This window comes from Andrena cerasifolii, chromosome 1 (assembly GCF_050908995.1).
Source record: "Andrena cerasifolii isolate SP2316 chromosome 1, iyAndCera1_principal, whole genome shotgun sequence".
Lineage (NCBI taxonomy): Eukaryota > Metazoa > Arthropoda > Insecta > Hymenoptera > Andrenidae > Andrena > Andrena cerasifolii.
In genome coordinates this window covers 33,770,550-33,789,859 of record NC_135118.1, presented here as the reverse complement: position 1 = coordinate 33,789,859, position 19,310 = coordinate 33,770,550, and the positions used below count along the sequence as shown (strand labels likewise).

The window sequence follows — 19,310 nt, the reverse complement described above, 5'->3', positions numbered from 1 at the left end:
ATGGCGCTGATAAAGTGCTCGATTATTAACCGTAACGGGGGATGATGCTTCGTTTCCTTGTCCCGTCGATAACGCGACATTTATGACGACGATCGAGGGTCACGGAAGGGTGGGGTGATGAGAACCGAGGGGTTTATGGGGGAGTGAAGTATCGTTTCGCGAGGACGTAGCCTCGGCGTACAGATGAAAAGCCCCTTTTGTCTCTCTGCAGCTCTTTCTCATCTTTCGGGCTTCCACACCCGTGGCTTGAATACAATTGAAATATCATCCAGCAGCGCCCGTGCGCCGTTTCATTGTCGAGGGCTAAGATCATTTGCCCTTAGAAATTTATTCCCGAGGCTAGGAGCTTCCGGGGCGGGAGGGGACTTTTCTTCTAGTTCCCTTTCAAGGTAGAGATGGGTCGGCCGAAAGAAAGCCATCGCTGAAATTCCAACTTTGGACTAGATCCTTTCTGGCCTATACAACTTCCTAGAATCTATTTCACTCCTTTCTATCCTCTCCCCCTCCCCGAACGTTCTAGGGTCGAAGAAAAAATCGATTTTTAAGGCTCAGAAATGGGGCTTACTCTTCCATTTCAGCATTTCCTTGGCTGGTGCTTTATACGTCGAAACTTGGGCATTGTTTGGCGAAAGTAGTGATGTGTTCGAACGCGTCTCAAGTATTTTTGTTTGAACAAGTATTATTATTTTATTCTTGTAAAATGAACCTCGAGTATTAAGATGATTGATATATTTTAACGCGTGTTACATTTGTTCGTAGTAGTGATGGGTTCGAACATATCGCGGGTATTTTTGTTTGAACGAGTGTTCTTAGATCCCAATGGAGCCGAGGTAAGCGGGGTTGGAGTTGATCTTGGACTGACTCTGAAACTGATCTGGGAGCAGAATTTTCTCTTGTTTTTCTGCCGGCTTGGCTAGGAAGTCTAAGAATAGATGTCTAATTAGGAAAGAGGGGGATACCAGGAACAGTCGATCCAGGGAGAAGTAATTCTGTGCTCGTAATTAAGAGCCTTGCTATCCGTTCGGAAATTTTTCAGTCCACTTGATCGGTCGTGCCTCCAATTATCCCTATTGACGTTTCGCATCTGTGTTGACGTAGCATCCGGCAGCACCGCGTCGTGCAGATACGTGAAGGGTCAATGGTCGGAATGCGATTCGAAGACCAACACGCGGTCCCGTACCCTGAACCTTAAGAAGGGCGACAAGTCCTGCGAGCAGACCAAGACCATTCAGAAGAAGTGCAAAAAAGGTATTGGACATTGATTCATTCTCCGTTCGCTCCCTCTCCCAACATTCCTCCACACTCTAGAGTTGGCCGAGTACTCGAGCCACTCGAGCTGCTGTAAATTCGAGTCGAACGAGACTCGTCCCATTGTAACCAGTATCCAAGTTAAGTACTCATTTATTTCACTAATTACTTCGAGTAGGGCTGTAACGAATATTTGCATATTCTAAGTATTCGAATATCCAAATATTCGAAAACCGGAAAATTCGAATTTAAGATTCGAATATTCGAAGAATTAGGTGTATTGGAATACTTACCTACACCTCTACCTTCTAGTTTTTCGGCTAATTCAGATACTTACTTAAGGGGACTAGGCAGTCGAAAAATCGATTTCTTATTGCATATTCCGAAAGTACTATTTTTTCTGGATAAAATGCCGCTTGGTTTATAGTAAAATTCGCAAAATAGCGTACAAACAATGATGGTACGCTACCACAATCTGGTGACTTCTTAATTTTTTTTATGAAAATCTCGAATTTTTACTGACCCTATAAGAGGTTTGCCCCGAAATGGCACATGTTTTACACATCCTGTAATTTTTTCCAAGTCGATCTGAACCTCAATTCGTTCACAATCGGGAAAAATATTCGAGAAAAACGCGTTTAAAGTTTCTGGGCAAAGGCGACGCTATAGGTTGCCGCTTGACGTTTTTATTTGCTAAATCTACAATTTTGCGAATTTTACTATAAACCAAGCGGCATTTTATTCAGAAAAGATAGTACTTTCGGAAAATGCAATAAAAAATCGATTTTTCGACTGCCTAGTCCCCTTAAACCTTCTTTTCACCTGCTTTGGGATATACTTACTCGAGTGTATTCAATTTGATTTGCTTTTCTTTGAGTACTCGAACAGTTCAATCGCTATCGAGTCTACATTTACCTCCTATTTGCACAATTGCTGGGGTCCAGACAAACTGAAGATAAATAATTATCTTAACAAATAATAAAAGATCACTATTTACGTTTGCGCGTGTCGCTGGAGGATCTTGTCAGGACCTCAGCAGAGCCCAAGGAATGGGTTCGAGCGATACCACAGTTCGTGAAAAAATAATTGAACGACCACGTCCGTTCTCCATTCGGTGGGAAGCAACGCGACGTGTCTTTCTGTAATTAATACAGCCTCATCCAGCGGGTGGTACGATCGAGCATGCAGACCTCCGCGTTCCTTAGATAGAACGAGGCTTAATGGACCCGACTAATTAGCGAGTACCACCCAGGAACGGGTTTTAATCAATTAAACGGGAGGCAAAAGAACGACACGGCGCGTCCTAGTTATCGGCGATTTCGGACAACGGTGCACTCGGGTTCGAATAATACGATGATAGGCTTGATAAATCCGCCAAGTCGATGGGATCCCGCGATTCGCTCTCGCGCGCAGAGATCGGTTAAATTAATTTTCCCGCGGAATTATGCTGGGCAAGCACGTAGTCACTGTCACAAGTTCGTTGGAATCGAGCCATCGAACGCAGACCCGCGATCAAGAAACTTTTTAATTTAATGGGCGCCGTTGGTCGCTGAAACCCTTGCAACCCGCATAAAATGCGACATCTGGGATTCTGATTTGATCTAGTAGCCGAAAATATTCGTAATCTGCGAAGGAAATTGGTGAATTGTAAATTGTACGCTTTCGGGAGAATAATAGTTTTAGATGGACGGCTCTGATCGAGGAATTCGTGGAAATTATGATCGCGGCTGGGAAACCTTAGTTGAAACGTTTAAAATTTGTATGCGTGGCTAATTACATATAGCCGCCAAGAAGGAACAAAACAGTTGAATACAAGAATTCCTCAGTTCTTTTATGCTCTACAACGCTACCAAAAGAAAATTGAAGTTATACTGAGAAACGAAAAAATACGATAACTTTATATACTGCGTCCTATATATAAATATATATTATTCAAAGATGTCTCTATCTTTATTGAAAAATTTTAATCGAAAAATGTGTCTTTGCCACTCAGAAATAAATTCCCATAGATGCCGTATTTCTTGACCTGGGTGATGTAACCCCTTAAGGGCTGATTTTGTTTTAAAATCTAGTTTTGCGATGAAAGTCACTTCGTTTGACCGTAGATATTCGTTTTGAAAAACGTAGAATATAACGCGTGAACATGTTCGAAATACCATTCACGGGCTAGAGAAGCGCCTTATACGAACGAAAAGTCGTGTCGTTTCGTAACACGAGATGCACCGTTGTCGCGGTTAACGTATGTAAGTGCCGTGGGTGAACCTAATGGAGTTTATGGCGGCGTGATTATCCCTATGCGCGGCGGGGAACAACGCAGCCTGCCGATACGAGAAGGGCACGTGGAGCGGATGCGTGAATCAGCTGATTACCAGAGTGGACAATTTGAAGGCGAACAGCGATGCCTCTTGCGAGAAGACGCGCCGACTCACCAAGAGGTGTAAACCGGAGACCAACACTAAGAAGAGCCCCAAAGGTATTTCCTATCGCTTCTCTTTATTCTTTCTTCAATTTCTCATCACCGCGATGCAGTGGTGTGCCTTGGGGAGGATAATAAGATAAGATCGAATGTGGGGACATCTAGCAAGCATCGCCAGAAGTACTTTCCCAAGATTATCGGACGATAATGCAATTCACTGCAATACACCTAAACGGGATAGAAATTTCGTATTTGTGAATGATTCTTGTCGCTATTTATATATGTCTCTTAAAAAAGAAGATATATATATATATTTCTTCTTTTAAAAAATTTTAAGATATATATATATATATTTTAAGACATTTTTTAAAAAAATTATCCTTTTAAGAAGTAAAAAGTATTAAAACAATCGAGAGATTTTATATTTGCGTGGTAAGATGAACCAAATCAATTTGTCATTGACGGAACTACGCAAAAATGAAGTTCCTCGAGGTTTTATTGAAAGACGCAACAACCCCATTGTCTGGCGTCTCAATGGTCTGTTGTAGTCTAGTTGTACTCGAGATTGACACTAGTATCACCGCACCTCGCTTCGTAGAGTACGCTTGACGATGGCATTGACAGAGTTAAAAGATAGGTTATTGAAGCTCCTCCATGGGGTCACGGACAAAAGGGGCAATAAATGATACCGATGTAAAACGTCTGAATAGACGGAAGAACGTGAGTCCAAGGAGGACGTTTTTCTGTTTCGCATAAAGTGATCACTTCTGCTGGATCATAAAAAGGACGCATAGATGAATATGCAAAACGAGCTATTTAGTTTCCATCGTCTCCTGCTATCGCGTTTAAAATAGTTGCGATATGAAATCGATAATTGATCAATTCCATTACCGACAGTAGGTAACTAATGCTATTAACGTGACTTCGTTATTTCGGAAATGAAGTTACCATTTCTGAAAATTTAAAAGCACCCTTTAAACGACTAAGAAAAGGCTGTACTTATAGTTTAGTTCACATAGACCCACATCTGCTTCAAAATTAGAATTCACATTGGAAACATAAAGAAGGCTATGAAATAATTTCTGAACTATATAACATTTAATTCAACTTCGGTCTGTTTCAGGTGAACGAGCGAACAAGAAATCGGGTAAGCAGTAAATGAGGAACATCGTCGGTCGATCACTCGAGGGGGTGCGCGACGATCAGTTTCGGCAACAGGCAACGAAAGAAAAAAAAAAATACAAAAACACAATCTTGTCTTTTCGACCCGAACCTCTAATTCTCGTATAAATGTTGTCTAACGCGAGCGTGTCAATGGATCAAACGATAAAAGAAACCTTTCAAAACATTCCAATGTATACTGGCAGTGGTCTGTAATTCGAGAGGAAAGATTTTCAAGCTCCCGTTTCCCGCGCGACGGTCGCGGAACCGAGTTCCATTGGTGCGCGATCGTCGCGCGCCAGTACACGGTTCGATCGTCGGTAATGTCTATCGATCGTGCTTGTACACTTCCATTACGCAAATCACGTGCCATTGCGCGTGGGCAAACGTCGTTAGTTGCGACGCGAACTTAATAAAGCGCATAGCTGAGCTATTTGCCTTCGTTAATGGTTCTGCCGACGCTCGAATCGCTATACAACAATTTGCGCACGAATATCACGAAACCGTGGGCACAACGAAATCGATACAGTGGCACCATGGAATCGTTGAAAATCGTTCGCCCCTTTTGTCGTTCCCCCTCGTGTTTATAAATCTACATATTTGAAGAAATTTATATTCTTCTATAAACGACGTCGAATGGACAAGTGTTTCTCTAGATGTATATACAGTCCGTAGAACGACGCGACTGATAAGACGACCTTCGATACAGTTCTATCGAAAATGATCATTGACGAACACCACACACCGTGCCACTGAATCGACGATGAAGCTCCAGTTTCATGATGTGAAATCAAACGACTGCCGTTGAGATTCTGTACGAAAGATATTGTCTAGAATGTACGTCGTTTAAAACCCATTTCAATTTACAACGTTATATAGTTAGCGGTCATAGTGTGAGTAGAAATCCACGATTAGGAATAGTTTATCCTTCCCTCGAGACGATTAAAGATGAGAAGGAAAAAACGAAGAAGGCGGTTGCACATCTCTGCGTTTTTAAGGTTAGCTTTGTCTTCCTCTGGTTAAAAGGAAAAGTAAGATGGCGTCGATGGCGGGCGTTCAATTGAAAATATATGTTAAGTGTTTCTTTCGCACACTTTTATCCGACGATTGTTTCAACCAGACTCTCTCCGTTCGATTTCTTTTCTTCTTTCTTTCTCGTTTACCAGTGTTTACACTCGAAACCAGGTACAATGTTTGTGGATAGGAATATATCCTATCGATTGTCGCGTAGATAATATACAATATTCGGTGTTGACTTTGACTTATATGCATCCAACGGTTCCCAAACTTTTTCCGGACTTTTTATCAATATTCTATCATAAATCGAATGACAAATGAGTATTTTGTAAATGTCAGAGGGCGAATTGGGAAATATTTGTACAGGGTGTACCATAAATAATACTGCAATTCACAAGTTGCTAATTCTACGCTGGAGGGATAAGTTAGAATTAGAAACTTAGAATAATATTTAACGAAGTCTTGTTTTGAAGAAAATTATCTTAATTACGTTCCAAGTATGCGCTTCTTTCAAATCAGGTAATCTTGCCTTGGAGTATATTTCTTCGTATCCGTTTGTAAACATTTTGTACACCAATCTCTCATTCATTCGCGTGGAATTATCAACTTCCCACTTGAAGCCCCAGTTATGGGGCACCCTGTACCCCAGCAGGAACCTTGCAAATGAAAGCTTTTCCAAAAGAATGTGGGCACGTCCTTAAGTTTGGGAACTGTTGCCTTACCTAATAAGCACCATTCGATAATTACTACATATTTCTCTAACGATCCCTCGCGGGCAAGGCGTGTCCCTCGCGCAAAAAGAAAGCGTCGGTGTATACAGTTGTTATATGTGTCTCGTATTATCTCTGAATGAAAACCATTAATGGTAACGAGAAAAGCCAAATGAGCATCAAAATCAAATTAACATAATAACGGAAAGTCTCAAACGGTCTCGTAGAGCTGGAGCGCTAATGAACGTACGGTAAACTCTCGCTATGAGCGCATTTCAACTGTGCGTTGAATGCGCATCGCCATACCCACCACTTAGAATCCTCCGGTCCAGAGTCAGAGAACCCGAGAGCGAGCGAGAGAGGACGAAAGAGTCGACGCGACGTTACCGTTGGCTGCGAAAGAGAGAAAGCATGATGCTTTGTCTCGCTTCGTCTTTCACGTGCATACGCTCTGTTTCTGCCTCTTTCTTGCGTCATCGGCGGCTCGGAATCGTCGATGCTACGCGTTGAGCGCGCGCCTATAGCGAGAGTTTACTGCAGGAATGGTTTGGAATTCTTAAATAAATCCTACACGTAGTGGAGGGGGGAACACCTACAGCAGTGACGGTAATGTGTGCGTGACAACGTTGTGACATCAAGACAACCGACGCCACGTTGCCACGCACACATTACCGCCACTGCTGTAGGTGTTCCCCCTCCACTACGAGTAGGGTTTATTTAGGAATTCCAAACCATCCTTGTTTACTATAGTTCATTCAGAAGCCGTCTCTACGAAACGTTCCATTCAGACTATAGAGGAATCAAACCTTATCCCCCCCTTCCTACCCCTACCTCCGGATACAAGATTGTATTTGTTTTTAAGTCTAGATGTATACAGCAAAGAATCGACGATTAAAGTCAGCTAATTGAAGTTAGGACGCCGGGTATACACGCGAAATAGATCCGTACGTAAATATGTTCGAACGGGAATCTGACTGTTTGTTGGCCGGCGTCGATGGTCGTAGACTAGATTACATATGTACACCATATCATCATTACGCATAAAGGAAGGAAAAACGAATCTGTCGATAGGGTAAGATATCATTGTCTACGTTCTATGGTCTCTTTCTAATTAATATTATTAAACGTTTACCGAGCGTAATTAATAACATGCTTGACCTCTCTGTGTGGAGCTCGATGGAAGTTCTCCGTGTTTTAACTGCATTGTAACATAGCAGGATAATAGAAGGTACATTACCAATTAGGGATAAATAGTCTCCTTGAAGTTCCCTTACGGTGGAAGAGCGCTGAATTGTTTTCTCTAAATGTTTCATCTGCCAGCTGTACTGGCAGCGTAACCAGGTGTTTAAAAAGGTGGTACCTAGTAGTTCGATTCGGTCAGCGGAGTGGTTTGATCATTGCTCGTGTCGATAGCTTAAACCCGTTAGCAGTATCGAATGGTGAGGAAGGTTTCTCTTTGGACATTTCCATTGGCCTGAATGGCGAGGGAAGTGTCTCTGCATCGGATCAAAATGGCTAGGGTATTGGTTAATTAGGAAGGAAGGTTGGCGAAACGATGTTTTGATAATATGTACGTTGAGGGTTTTAGTTGCCTAGGGCAGGCTTGGGAATTAAGTAATTTTTTTCGGCCGAGTTTCAGAAGCAACGCCCTCTTTTTCCCGCCGCGCGTCTTGGCCCCCGCGACTGCCGTAAAAGCTCGAGCCACCTCAGGCGCGTACCACGTGAACCATCGTGCTCTCTGGGACGATGTGGAAATCTATCGATACAATGTCGCCCTAATGCCCCACGCGCGGTTCACGTGGTACGGGCCTGAGGCGCTCCAGACAGCTGGGCCGCCGCGGGGACCACGACGCGCGGCGGGAGAAAGAGGGCGTTGCTTCTGAAACTCGGCCGAAAAAATCACTTAATTCCCAAGCCTGGTCTAGGGAATCGAATCAAATTAAAGTTTCTTAAATCAAATATCTCGTAGTTCATGGGAAACCGTCGGTGATTTATTTACTAGCTGACGTTATAACTGAACGCAGAAATTGTATAATGTATCTACTTACTTATTAAATAATTGTGTAACCGTTACACATGTAATAAAAATCCAATGTTGTCAATAAAAACTGAATATTATATATAAAATATTGATCCAGTTTGAACATCATAGATCAATGGGCATGCACGTGTGTTTATTAAGTGAAATATTCCGAATTCGTACAGGGGCATACAAAACACAAGCGTACGCAATGACGAGCATCTTTTATTTGCAAGTAAAACAGATATAAAAATTACAAAAGTTTGTAGACGACAATAATAAAATTGCTATTACGCAAATATTAAATATCAAAAACTGGGACAGACTTGTTCGACAGTCGTTAATTTGACTTCGTTCTGTAATCACGCAGTATCTTTATATATTCCTTCATCTTTCTTTGTGTCGCGAAATACATCCAAATATAATTCGCAAATATTTGATATACTGCACGCGTTTTGATTAATTTCACCCCGCAATTGCAGGCAACCTTTCGTCCATTTCATTGTTCCATTCAAAGTGTAATGGCAATTTTGCGACACGTGTATAAATTTTAATAAGAGTTACACGCTAAATATATAAATGGACGGAACTATTTAGCACTATACTATACTTTGTATAAAAAGTATTATATAAAAGATTATAGAGCAATTAATTTTCAACCTACAGCTACGCTACTTTATACTACACGAATGATATCGCTGCGTTGATATTCGTTCAAGCAATCATTTAAACAATATTCGTAAAAAAAAGTAATTTCAAGTTTATAAAATGTTATGCGCGAGCTTAGAGAGTATGTAAATGTGCTCTTACAGGCTGCCATAGGTTTTGCTTGGAATTACTACATAATGTGAACAGATTTTTGAAAACACATGATGATATCTACTTACTGTTACGCCGTAGAGACAGAGATTTTTCGCGCGTACGCCTTCTCTTCCCATTCCTGATCGGATGGTAGCGGCGTGTGGCGCAGTTTGCAAATGCGCGATCCGTATTTCAGTAGGATCATCAGGACACCAACGACAAATAGAGTCACACATGTGGTCGCTGGCCAGAATATGTGTAGTCCCATCTTGGCGTAATCTTCTACTTAAACTATCTCCAATATTTTATAGCTTTACGCAATGTACTTTGTACACCTACACGTTTACCTTTGGCTGTACAATGTGGCAGTTCGTTTGAAAAAGAGGCGAATGTGCCTAGCGTGTTACTAATACTTTTTAGAATCTGTATCAACTCTTATACGCATAAATGGTGGATCTAATGTTTAATTAAATCTCACTCTCACGCTTCTGCATCTCCATGTACTCTTGCGACTGCGGCGTAGCTCTATACGATTTGGGATTGTGGTACTGCAAGACTTCGTGTTTCTCCTCCGACTCGAACGCACGCCCTGGCTCCAACTCGGTTAAATCTAACGGTGGGGTTTTATGCGGCAACACTGTAAACAGTGGCTGAATCCATCTATTCCCTGTTGGAATGAGGAACCATTAAAAGTGATTAGATCAACATGAAACAGAATTGGGAAGGCAATACGTTTTAAGATACCACTCGTCGAGTACTCACCAGTATGGGGGCTTTGCCAGTACGCACGATGCCGGGAGCACCAGCAGAATCCAATGTTCAAAATACAGAGGAACGCGAATAGCAGAGAGCAGACAGTGACAGCAACGTAAAACGGCGTAAAGTCACCGTACTCGTGTTTAACGAAGTAGGGATTCTTCAGGTAATCCTCTCGCTCGTCTAAAATGGACATTTTATAAATTTTAGACTGAGATTCTTCTGAAAAAGACAAAGACGTTTTTCCCTTCAGTACACAAGCTTTTTAACGGGCACACATGAGTTCATGAATCAACTGAAGAGAATGGCAATATCAAGCGGTAACTTTGAAAACCTACGTCACAACGTTTTACGATTCTGTAAACTATTTTCTTAGAGCAGAGGCCTGCCTTGCGTCACCTGCTTGTATGCTCGGACAACCGAAGGCGTGGCGTGAGGTCAACATTACGAGATTAGGATTAATTGAACCAATTGAATTTTATTCGCAAATGTTCATCCCTAGTGCGGTATGTTTTGTTTCTTTCGCATGAAAGCGTAATATGTTTTCAATGCGCTTTATTATTTATGAAATCAGTTCGTAAAGGCAGGAGCTTAGGGAAACTTGAATGGCTTAAGTAAGTCAACATATTAATACGCTACGTACCGTAAGGTAACTTCTTTTCACTCTGTATCCTTATTTGGCTCGTTAGTAGAACTTTTACTAACTAACGTCCTCGACAGTTTAATAGTAGCAACATTTAGGTAACGACGCAGTCATCTCGAACACACGCGTCACTTGGTTCATTGGAATCTGTTACAACAAGTTGTATTTGGGCGGGGCGTTGCGTATAGTACGGTATAGTACGAGAAATGAATATTTAGGCGCCGTTCGCATGTGGCGATGGAACGACGGATGGACTGCGATAGTCGCGTTCCGAAAGAAACACTCGGCCGATTAAAATTAAGAAAAAAGTAAATTAGAACATAATATCTAATATAGTAATCTAATATTATTAACGATATGGCAATAAAAAAGTCATATATTTAAATGGTTTATGTTTATTTAATTTTTTGTTTTATTTTCTTTATCATCTTTATTTTCGTGATTTTGTTGTGTGAAAAGATGATATATTTTGTTACCGTTGAGAAATTGTTTAGGGCCCCAAAATATTTCTTGCACCCGAGCCCCTTTATAGTGAAGGCTGGCCCTGAATAATTGGATATGATACTACTATAATTTCTAAAGTGTAGAAATTAAAAAAAAATAATATAAATTTTTATGATTAATTGACAATTGTAATAAATTGGTGTAGGGTAGCAATTCGATTACATCATAAAAAAAATTTATTCAAGTTCATAAAGCTTATAAATAACTATATTTAATTTCTCGTGGCTATTATACACATATTTTCTAAGGATACATCGGTAGTGGTATAATAAACCAAGTTGGCTCGGAATCCAACGTTTTTCAGGAATTCCAAACGACCCCAATTCAATAACGATTTCACTTTCCTACCGATATTCTCCCTGTCGCTAGAAGTTGAATTTTTTGCGCTTGCACTGGAAAAAATATAGTATCATATAGTGACATACTTCACCGCCATTTGCCACGGGCCCAGTACTGATTAGAGGCGTCCCTGGTACCGTGCACGCACAGTGCGCTGCTCAAATGTGAATCGTTCCGCATTATGCGGTAGTACGGAACGAGTCACGTTTGAGTTGGGCATTCATTTGAAACAGGAAATACTGAAAAAAATATTACCTTTTGTCCTCGGAATCATTTTGGCCGGATACTTTGTTTAAACTTGACCCGCAAGTCGCCCAGCTAGCGATGCTGCACAAGATTGTAAATTCGTTTGACGTAAATCCACACTGCTCCAAATATTGCTTTCCAACATACGATACGTATTCGCATCTATGGTGGCAGCAAAATGCAATCACTAAACCAGTAACGTTGCAGTTGGGTTTGTTCTGCATCGCTCGAACTAAACAACTTATAGCCAAATCTGCGGGACGATAGGTATTATAATACAGGTTGTTTTCGCTGTGTTTTAAAAAATACACAGGGAATCACATACCTGTGGCTGATCCGCACAAATGTTTCGCAATACCGACTTTGCGATCAAACTCCTGAATTTCTGTAATATCGTTTAATTTCAAATCAGCTATGTCGGCGCGTATTCTCCTTATCGCAAGGGGAGATTGTTCATTCTTTAATTTATTATCACTTTTATGCCTGTGACTCGAGCGGTCCACTAACAGAATACAACTACTCTTCTTATCTTTTATCATTTGCCCCAACCAATACGTCAATTTGCCCTTTCCTGCTCCAAATTCAATGAAGCATGTATCGTCTTGCGCAAGACCGGCTTGTTCTAAATGCGACAGTAATGATGAATTTTGTAACAGATGTTTCTTAATGGCTCTCCCACAAGATTCGTCGTTTACTTTGTTAGCGAGTATCTCGTGTTGCAGCACCGCTTTTGGAAATTGCGGTAGCTTTCCTAAAAGAAGAATTAAATACTGCATAAAATACTTCATAGCCTCCGCTGGTATGAAAGCAAATGTATCGCACACAAGTATACCAACCATAAGCAGCCTTTACTTTGTCTATGACCACGTCTATTACTAGTTGATTAAGTTTTGAGAGTGGCACGTGCCGTGGTACTTCGTGCGTCTGGTTCACATTAATTCCTTTCACTATAAACGAAGGTTGCGAGTCTATTAGTCGCTTCGCGTTACATACTTTCAAGTGTTTGGGCAATTTTGACTCGTAGCAAGTGCTGGAAATGGTCTATAAATTTTATGCGTATGAAGGAGAACGTAGTACATCTATTTCGATAGTAGTTCACTTACTGTGTAGGGTCAATCGGGCATCGCACTCTCTTATCCCTGACCCCATCTTCTTCGACACCGGCAATCATCAATGAGCTCTCTTGATGCTCGCCGCAATACTGTTTCCCTTTTTTCACAGTCATCCGACAATAGCGTTTCTTCCTCTTCACAAAATACATGCAATGATTCTCCTCTGCCATCTTAGCGGACTGTTTAATAAACTACCGAATTTGTAGATTTTATAAATCGACTGCCTTAATCATCTAAAACAAACAAGTGCGTATAACCTCAATTATATACAACCAATAACATGCATTTGACTTTTTACAGCTGAAACTATTATTTACCTACAGTTCAGCAGAGTTATCTAGATTAAGGAGTGATTTAAATAGAGTGTCGTATAATGGATATAAATTATCTATAATGAAAGGGTAGTTATACTCAATATATCTGACTATATACATACATCACTATTACCAGTATTATATACAGGGTGTTCATAAATTTATGACTCAGTATTATAATATAATCAGAATCAAGTGATAAGATTAACTGATACGGATAAGAAACTGGTTAATCACAAATAGAGAAGATATACCAGAAATAACTTACAAATGAGAAACAGTTGATTTTTGGTCATTAGTATACTGACGTTTTTCTGTTCCATTTTGGTGAGTATATCTATACCCGAATATTTCGATTCTTTTTAAAATATGTGGGTTTGTAGAGGACCTCGATAGAAGTACTTATCAGGCAACTTTTTGTTTGTGCTCATTTTCGGTTCTTCGGGGTGAAAACACCTCTTAAAGGTTAATGTGTGATTTCCTACTTTCCTGTATATCTTGAAAACTACAGTACATATAAACAAATTTCGCAATGAAAACTTAACGTCTTTTTACACTCCATAAAATTATGGAATCGAATTGTTTCAAATTTGGAATAAGGAACAATTTTTTATTTAAATTAAAAATTTTAAACAATTCATTTGCATAGTTTTATAGAGCATAAAAAGCCGTTAAGATTCCATTGTAATTTTTTTTATATATATACTATAGTTTTCAAGATATACAGGAAAGTAGGAAATCACACATAACTTTTAAGGCTGCCGTCTCATTGGGCCTTGAATGTGTGCGTACGCTCACCAAGTAGGAAAGGCATGTACTTACGTATACGCGATGTAGTAAACAAACCGTTTTTCAACCAACTTTCGTCCTGGAATCGGCAAGAAGGAAGATTTTGCGGGTGTACTTGCCTCCAGTAGACATTTGTGCAGGCGGGTCTGGTGCGTTTGAACGCTAATAAGCACCATACGTTGAAATAATAATGAATTTATGAATCGTGTACTGAGGACAACTCGAAAACTGACAGAATGAGGCTTCAGGGAGTGATCGGAAAATGTGTCCCGGTCTTCTATTTGACGACGTTATTGCTCTCCTAAACCGGAAATAGAGAGAGTAAGTAAATAAGCAGAAAAAGAAAGAGATACTGCTCGCACTTAATTGGTACGTGCCTAGCCCCACCACCGTTTATCTGCGTAATTTTTCCTATTGGGCGAAGCAATAACATCTACCAATTGGATTCTACAACATTGAGCGAAAAGTGGGATCAGCAGCAAACTTCATTTAATACTGAGGCGTAGATTTACCTATTTGTGATATTTGAACGTATGAACTGTTGCGAACGCGTGCATGCATCAGAAGTGAAAAAAATGAATGATCACTACAGGGAACGTGCTGAGCCCGCCTCGTGCCGGCCCTGACAACTGCGTGCCTTTTAACTAGCAAGGGATGATCCCGAACCCGAAAATTAAAAAATTCTGAAACTTTGTGAATATGTAGGGGATTTCCTCCTAATTACAACGCAATTTTTGTTTGCTGCCCAAATTCACTCGAAGGGGATGAAATTAACCCCCGAAAATTCGGCTATTTTCCGATTTTGTGTTATAACTCGCGAAATGTAAGAGATAGAAAAAAAGTTTCGAGACAAAAGTTACTTCTTTTAATTAGATCTATCATTTGGTAAAAAAATTATTTTACAGTTCACGAGTTATAACAGAAAATCGGAAAATAACCGGATTTTCAGGGATCAATTACACCCCCTTCGAGTGAATTTGGGTAGCAAACAAAAATTGCGTTGTAATCAGCGGGAAATTCCTTACATATTCACGAAGTTTCAGAATTTTTTGAATTTCCGGGTTCGGGATGTTCCCTTGTAGGTTTACCATGGTCCATGAATTTGCGAACACCCTGTATATAGTAATGCTGCTTACCGCTGCTTACGTGCACCCGTTTACTGTCAACTCTATGCGTCTATGCGTTCGCATAGTACGGCATATATATAGAGCAGAGATAAAACCGTGTTTGGGGCTCCACCCCTGGACAGCAGCTGGTCGGTAATAGTAGCATATTGGTAGTATATGAACAGTTGGCTGTGCGTCATTTCAAAGATATGTGTCTTAGCGTCGGATAGACAGTTTATAACACTCTATCATCCAACCCAGTCCTAACCCAGACCTTATGCTTTACTTCAATTTCTCTCATACGATGTTATTTCCAAAGTAAACTGTAATGAGAATTCAGCATACCACAACAGTCATACTTTCACAATTGAATCGTTATCTGATTTTGTAACATTTAACGATACGTAGAGTACAGAAAAGCTAATCTGTCATTCTCTGGGACACAGAAGGTACAGTATACTTTGTAATGTAACAACGAATATACTACACGATGGAAGCTTAATTTCAATCTGTGCGCTTACATTTTATGTTAACATAATTGTGCGATGACGGAGATGCTATGTTGTAGGTAAATAAGAACATTGTCATAACAAACTGTTAAAATGCCAAGTTCGTATTTGTATGCCATTAATAACGAGGGGCGTGTGTTCGGATTATCAACATCTGGGAACATGTGGCGGGAGTTCATGTACCTGGGCCTCGAGTTCAAGCAGTTGTCGGCGGTACCGCATTTCATGTGGGCGATAGGCGGCGATCGTCAAGTTTACGTGCATGTTCATGGCTTAGACATGCCTATAAGAATCAAAGAGGAAATATATGAGAACGAAGTATGTTTATTAAGATCGTTACTTTAGAAAGAACAGTGGGAATATGTTAACGATGAAAAATGTTTGCAGCGTTGGCTTCCTTTGGAAGGGTTTAGTGGAAGATTATTGCCTACGGATAGGTACAACTTTTCCAGTCAAGACGGCACGGTTGATCGTAGCCGTGACAAAGTAAAGTTACCATCCATGGCTTGGCAATGGGAGGGCGACTGGCAAATAGAAACTACGTTAGACGGCCAACCATTGGATCACGATGTAAATATTTATAACTTCGTAGTAGTGTGTTTCTCCAGATACTTTTTGCGTAACTTATGCCTGGTTTGAATTTCACTTAGAAAGAGACGGCTGATAATATTATTATTTCTACACTCACAGTCACAATTATTTCTACATTCACGAAAAGTAATACGGAATGAAGCAATTAATTTAAATCTCTCTAGTAACGTTACAGATACAGATATTAACACTGTAATTGGTTTATATCACATTGCCATTGACGTTTTACATTATTCTCTTTGTCGTTGTGTTTCTTATGACTTTCTTTTATATGTAGATTTGTTGTCAGTTGTGAGCATCGAAACAAAGCCTTATGATCACAGAGAATCTGATATTTTGGTAGGGATGGACGTACGCAGTTGATTTTCCAGCTACTTATACCACAAAAAAGCAATGGAAATCCTGTGTCAGAAGAAGAAAATGGGTTCGGTATAGAAGATACAGTGCCATGAACTCGTGGTGTGCTATAGCGCCTCTTCATAAAGATCCAACTAAGGTAACGCCTCCGATTCGCCGAGTTACAGTATCGCGAGTACAAGATCACATTGTACAGACGCTGCAATATATTTTCAGGAGCCATTTATTGACATATCTGTGGGTGGAAATCAAATACCTGGAGGTAATCCTGGAAACCTAGTAGTCTGGGCAGTAACCGCTCACGGGAGGGTATAACTTTTAAAAAAATTCTAATACGGCCGAGAGTGTTACATGAGTTGTAAAAGCTTTATAAGTTAGAGTTTTGGTTACTGTATAACTATAATTCTATCTCAATTCACTGTAAACCTTGCTCGAGTAAACCTCGAATTGCACAGCTAACAATGACTATGACATCGACAGGTAATGTTCCGCGTTGGAACCAGTACAACTTGCCCCGAAGGTCAAAGGTGGAGTGCGATAAAATTAGCGAATGGTTACGAGGTGTCTCAAATCAGTGTTGGAATGACTGGTCTCGTGTGGGCAGTATTGATGGTCGGCAAAGGCCTGGTGCGAACAGGTGTCACTAGAGAAAATCCAATGGGTACATAATCTACATAAAAACATTAGAATATAAGATTCTATTCTAGTTTGAATCTTTCATACTAATCAGGAGCAGAATTGTGTATAGGCTAAGTAGGCTGCAGCCTAAGGCGGCAAATTTTGGGTAGCGATAATTTTGAGAAGCGGCAAATTTGGGGAACGACAAATTTTGAGGGGCGGCAGACGCTTGTTAGCCTAGGGGCGCTAAATCTCAAAATCCGTCCGTGATACTAATAAGCATAATTCTGCTTTGTAGGGGAAGATTGGTCCGAAGTGGAACCTCCGCAGAAGGATTTGAAATTGGTACAAGTTAGCGTAGGTACAGATGCTGTGTGGGCTGTGACGCAGGACGGAGGAGTGTGGTTTAGGAAAGGTATCAAAGGTGAGATGAGTGGACATTGCGAACAGATGGCTACTGGCACCGGCTGGGTGGAGATGCTAAGCAAAATGTCGCTGGTATCCGTTGCTCCGAATGATCAGGTAATTGAGCTCGTTACAAGAGCTACAAATAGTTAGCTTTAAATTCACTTTCATCTGTTTAAATTCGACCAGGTTTGGGCTATCGGCCACGAAGACCGGTGTTTGTATTATCGTAATGGGATCACGCGATCAGAATTAACGGGTAAAAAGTGGAGATTGATAAACGCTCCCCTTCAGCTCAGTAGAGCAAGCAGTAACGCCAGCTTATCATCAACTAACAGGCACAGTATGTGCGGTACTCCTCAACAGCAGAGGCATCAAAGTTGGGGATCATTGGTATTTATCTGCCAAGAATATTTACAATTACAACTCGTTGATATTTGCTTAGCAATATGAAAAAAGCGACCGTTTCTAGAACCGACCGCATAGCACCAGCGAAGGTACGACGTTAATTAGAGAATGGGAAGAGCAGTCTCGTTCGGCACCAACCCCGACATCGTTAAAATTATGGCAACGATCGAACGATGCCGCTTCTGCTAAGACCCCGAAGCAAACTTCTTTCCAGGACATATATCTGAACGAGAGCAAAAAGAGGTGAACATAGAAATATTTTACACGAAGGATTCATTGATCGCATCTGTTATTTCTGTGCCTCTTTTAAAAAAACATTTTACATATATGTAATTATAGATCTACAAATTCGTTAGATATGGGTGATCTGACCGAAGCTAGCGTCGCAAATATCACTATATCGAACGAATCGCTGACCAAAACTGGGGAGTCTATAGTAGTCTCTGGGAAAGGGATGGGTAGCACTGTCAAGGTCAATAGACAAGTTAATCATATATTTCTGATGGTTTTTTCTTGGGGTTAAAACATGAAATTGAAACAACGCAGATAAATCCAGCTGCGTGGAGTCCCGTTCATTCAGTTGGCTCTATGGTAGGTGTCGAAGCTCATCCCGAAACAGACGGAAGTATATTCGACCCTGACTTGACCAGTGACTCGGGTGTCTACGGAGAAGAAGACGACAGCTCTGGTGGAATGTATTGGGCCGAGTGCGATGCATCCTGGTACAAGGTGGAAGCTGGAGCATGCTTCGCTGACCCATCCAATCCTCCAAAATGGTACGTCTAATATTGTCACCTGGTTATCCTACGGTTATCGCGTAATTATAAATCTGTGTGTCCTTAAACTTGTAGGATTGCGGACACTAACGGTGCAACGCATGGAGACATAGCAGAGCCATGGAGAATACACATTTTGGAGGAGCTAAAGAGTAGATTAGAAAAAGTACAGTTCGACGCGTCGGTATTTGAAAAAGTTGTTGAAAAGTAAGATCTCAAAGTGTTCGTATAAACTTAGTATCCCAATATATTTTATTCGTGATTCGTGATTGTCCATTGCAGATCGTCTTGGGTGAAAAACGGAGATGTAAAGTGTCAAGTTAAAGGCAGCACCTCGTACGAAGATTGTGTTATTGAGTTAGAGTGGATAAGCAGCGACAGCGGATCCTTAGATTCCGGAACTGTAACTGTTCTGAACTCGGACGGAGCAACAACAATCGTATGTTGATGAAGGAATGCGTGCG

General features: G+C 40.8%; 5 protein-coding genes across 14 annotated transcripts in view; 2 read left to right on the top strand and 3 right to left on the bottom strand.

Annotated features, from left to right (window-relative positions):
• Positions 1 to 8,679, top strand: part of LOC143377649 (uncharacterized) — a 50,948-nt gene extending 42,269 nt beyond the window's left edge. The window contains exons 3-5 of the mRNA XM_076829192.1: positions 1,099 to 1,248; positions 3,566 to 3,721; positions 4,788 to 8,679. Of these exons, the coding sequence (XP_076685307.1) occupies positions 1,099 to 1,248; positions 3,566 to 3,721; positions 4,788 to 4,822 (341 nt within the window). The 3' untranslated portion in view covers positions 4,823 to 8,679. The remainder of the gene's footprint in view (positions 1 to 1,098; positions 1,249 to 3,565; positions 3,722 to 4,787) is intronic.
• Positions 8,680 to 8,777: 98 nt separating this feature from the next.
• Wrm2 (wurmchen 2 transmembrane micropeptide) lies at positions 8,778 to 9,641 on the bottom strand. The gene has a single exon (XM_076829237.1). It carries the CDS (start codon positions 9,639 to 9,641, stop codon positions 9,462 to 9,464), a length of 180 nt encoding a protein of 59 aa, XP_076685352.1. The 3' UTR covers positions 8,778 to 9,461.
• Positions 9,642 to 9,840: 199 nt separating this feature from the next.
• Positions 9,841 to 10,989, bottom strand: Wrm1 (wurmchen 1 transmembrane protein). 2 transcript variants are annotated; one of them, XM_076829204.1, is made up of 3 exons: positions 10,773 to 10,989; positions 10,136 to 10,351; positions 9,841 to 10,040 (listed from the first exon to the last, which is right to left on the bottom strand). In XM_076829204.1, the coding sequence occupies exons 2-3, from the start codon at positions 10,323 to 10,325 to the stop codon at positions 9,841 to 9,843; spliced, it is 390 nt and encodes a 129-aa protein (XP_076685319.1). In that variant the 5' UTR covers positions 10,326 to 10,351; positions 10,773 to 10,989. The 2 variants fall into 2 exon arrangements, with proteins under 2 accessions (XP_076685319.1, XP_076685328.1); XM_076829213.1 differs by lacking the exon at positions 10,773 to 10,989 and adding an exon at positions 10,468 to 10,491 and having other exon boundaries at positions 10,136 to 10,348.
• Positions 10,990 to 11,465: 476 nt separating this feature from the next.
• LOC143377573 (tRNA:m(4)X modification enzyme TRM13 homolog) lies at positions 11,466 to 14,584 on the bottom strand. Of its 3 annotated transcripts, none has more exons than XM_076829013.1 (6): positions 14,196 to 14,584; positions 12,965 to 13,206; positions 12,698 to 12,891; positions 12,187 to 12,612; positions 11,871 to 12,114; positions 11,466 to 11,668 (listed from the first exon to the last, which is right to left on the bottom strand). In XM_076829013.1, exons 2-6 carry the CDS (start codon positions 13,141 to 13,143, stop codon positions 11,488 to 11,490), a joined length of 1,224 nt encoding a protein of 407 aa, XP_076685128.1. In that variant the 5' UTR covers positions 13,144 to 13,206; positions 14,196 to 14,584; the 3' UTR covers positions 11,466 to 11,487. The 3 variants fall into 3 exon arrangements, with proteins under 3 accessions (XP_076685128.1, XP_076685120.1, XP_076685139.1); XM_076829005.1 differs by lacking the exon at positions 14,196 to 14,584 and adding an exon at positions 13,295 to 13,396; XM_076829024.1 differs by lacking the exon at positions 14,196 to 14,584 and having other exon boundaries at positions 12,698 to 12,808; positions 12,965 to 13,149.
• A 659-nt stretch (positions 14,585 to 15,243) lies between these two features.
• The window catches only part of Pex23 (tectonin beta-propeller repeat-containing peroxin 23), a 30,634-nt gene continuing 26,567 nt past the window's right edge, over positions 15,244 to 19,310 (top strand). The window contains exons 1-13 of one of the 7 annotated variants that reach the window (XM_076828879.1): positions 15,244 to 15,631; positions 15,751 to 16,009; positions 16,079 to 16,261; positions 16,626 to 16,778; positions 16,856 to 16,948; positions 17,120 to 17,300; positions 17,556 to 17,779; positions 17,852 to 18,055; positions 18,135 to 18,313; positions 18,410 to 18,542; positions 18,617 to 18,846; positions 18,922 to 19,053; positions 19,129 to 19,285. In XM_076828879.1, the coding sequence (XP_076684994.1) occupies positions 15,785 to 16,009; positions 16,079 to 16,261; positions 16,626 to 16,778; positions 16,856 to 16,948; positions 17,120 to 17,300; positions 17,556 to 17,779; positions 17,852 to 18,055; positions 18,135 to 18,313; positions 18,410 to 18,542; positions 18,617 to 18,846; positions 18,922 to 19,053; positions 19,129 to 19,285 (2,094 nt within the window). In that variant the 5' untranslated portion in view covers positions 15,244 to 15,631; positions 15,751 to 15,784. Of the gene's footprint in view, positions 15,632 to 15,750; positions 16,010 to 16,078; positions 16,262 to 16,559; positions 16,779 to 16,855; positions 16,949 to 17,119; positions 17,301 to 17,555; positions 17,780 to 17,851; positions 18,056 to 18,134; positions 18,314 to 18,409; positions 18,543 to 18,616; positions 18,847 to 18,921; positions 19,054 to 19,128; positions 19,286 to 19,310 lie in introns of those variants that run through there. The other 6 variants (XM_076828858.1, XM_076828868.1, XM_076828889.1 and 3 more) reach the window with 6 other exon arrangements.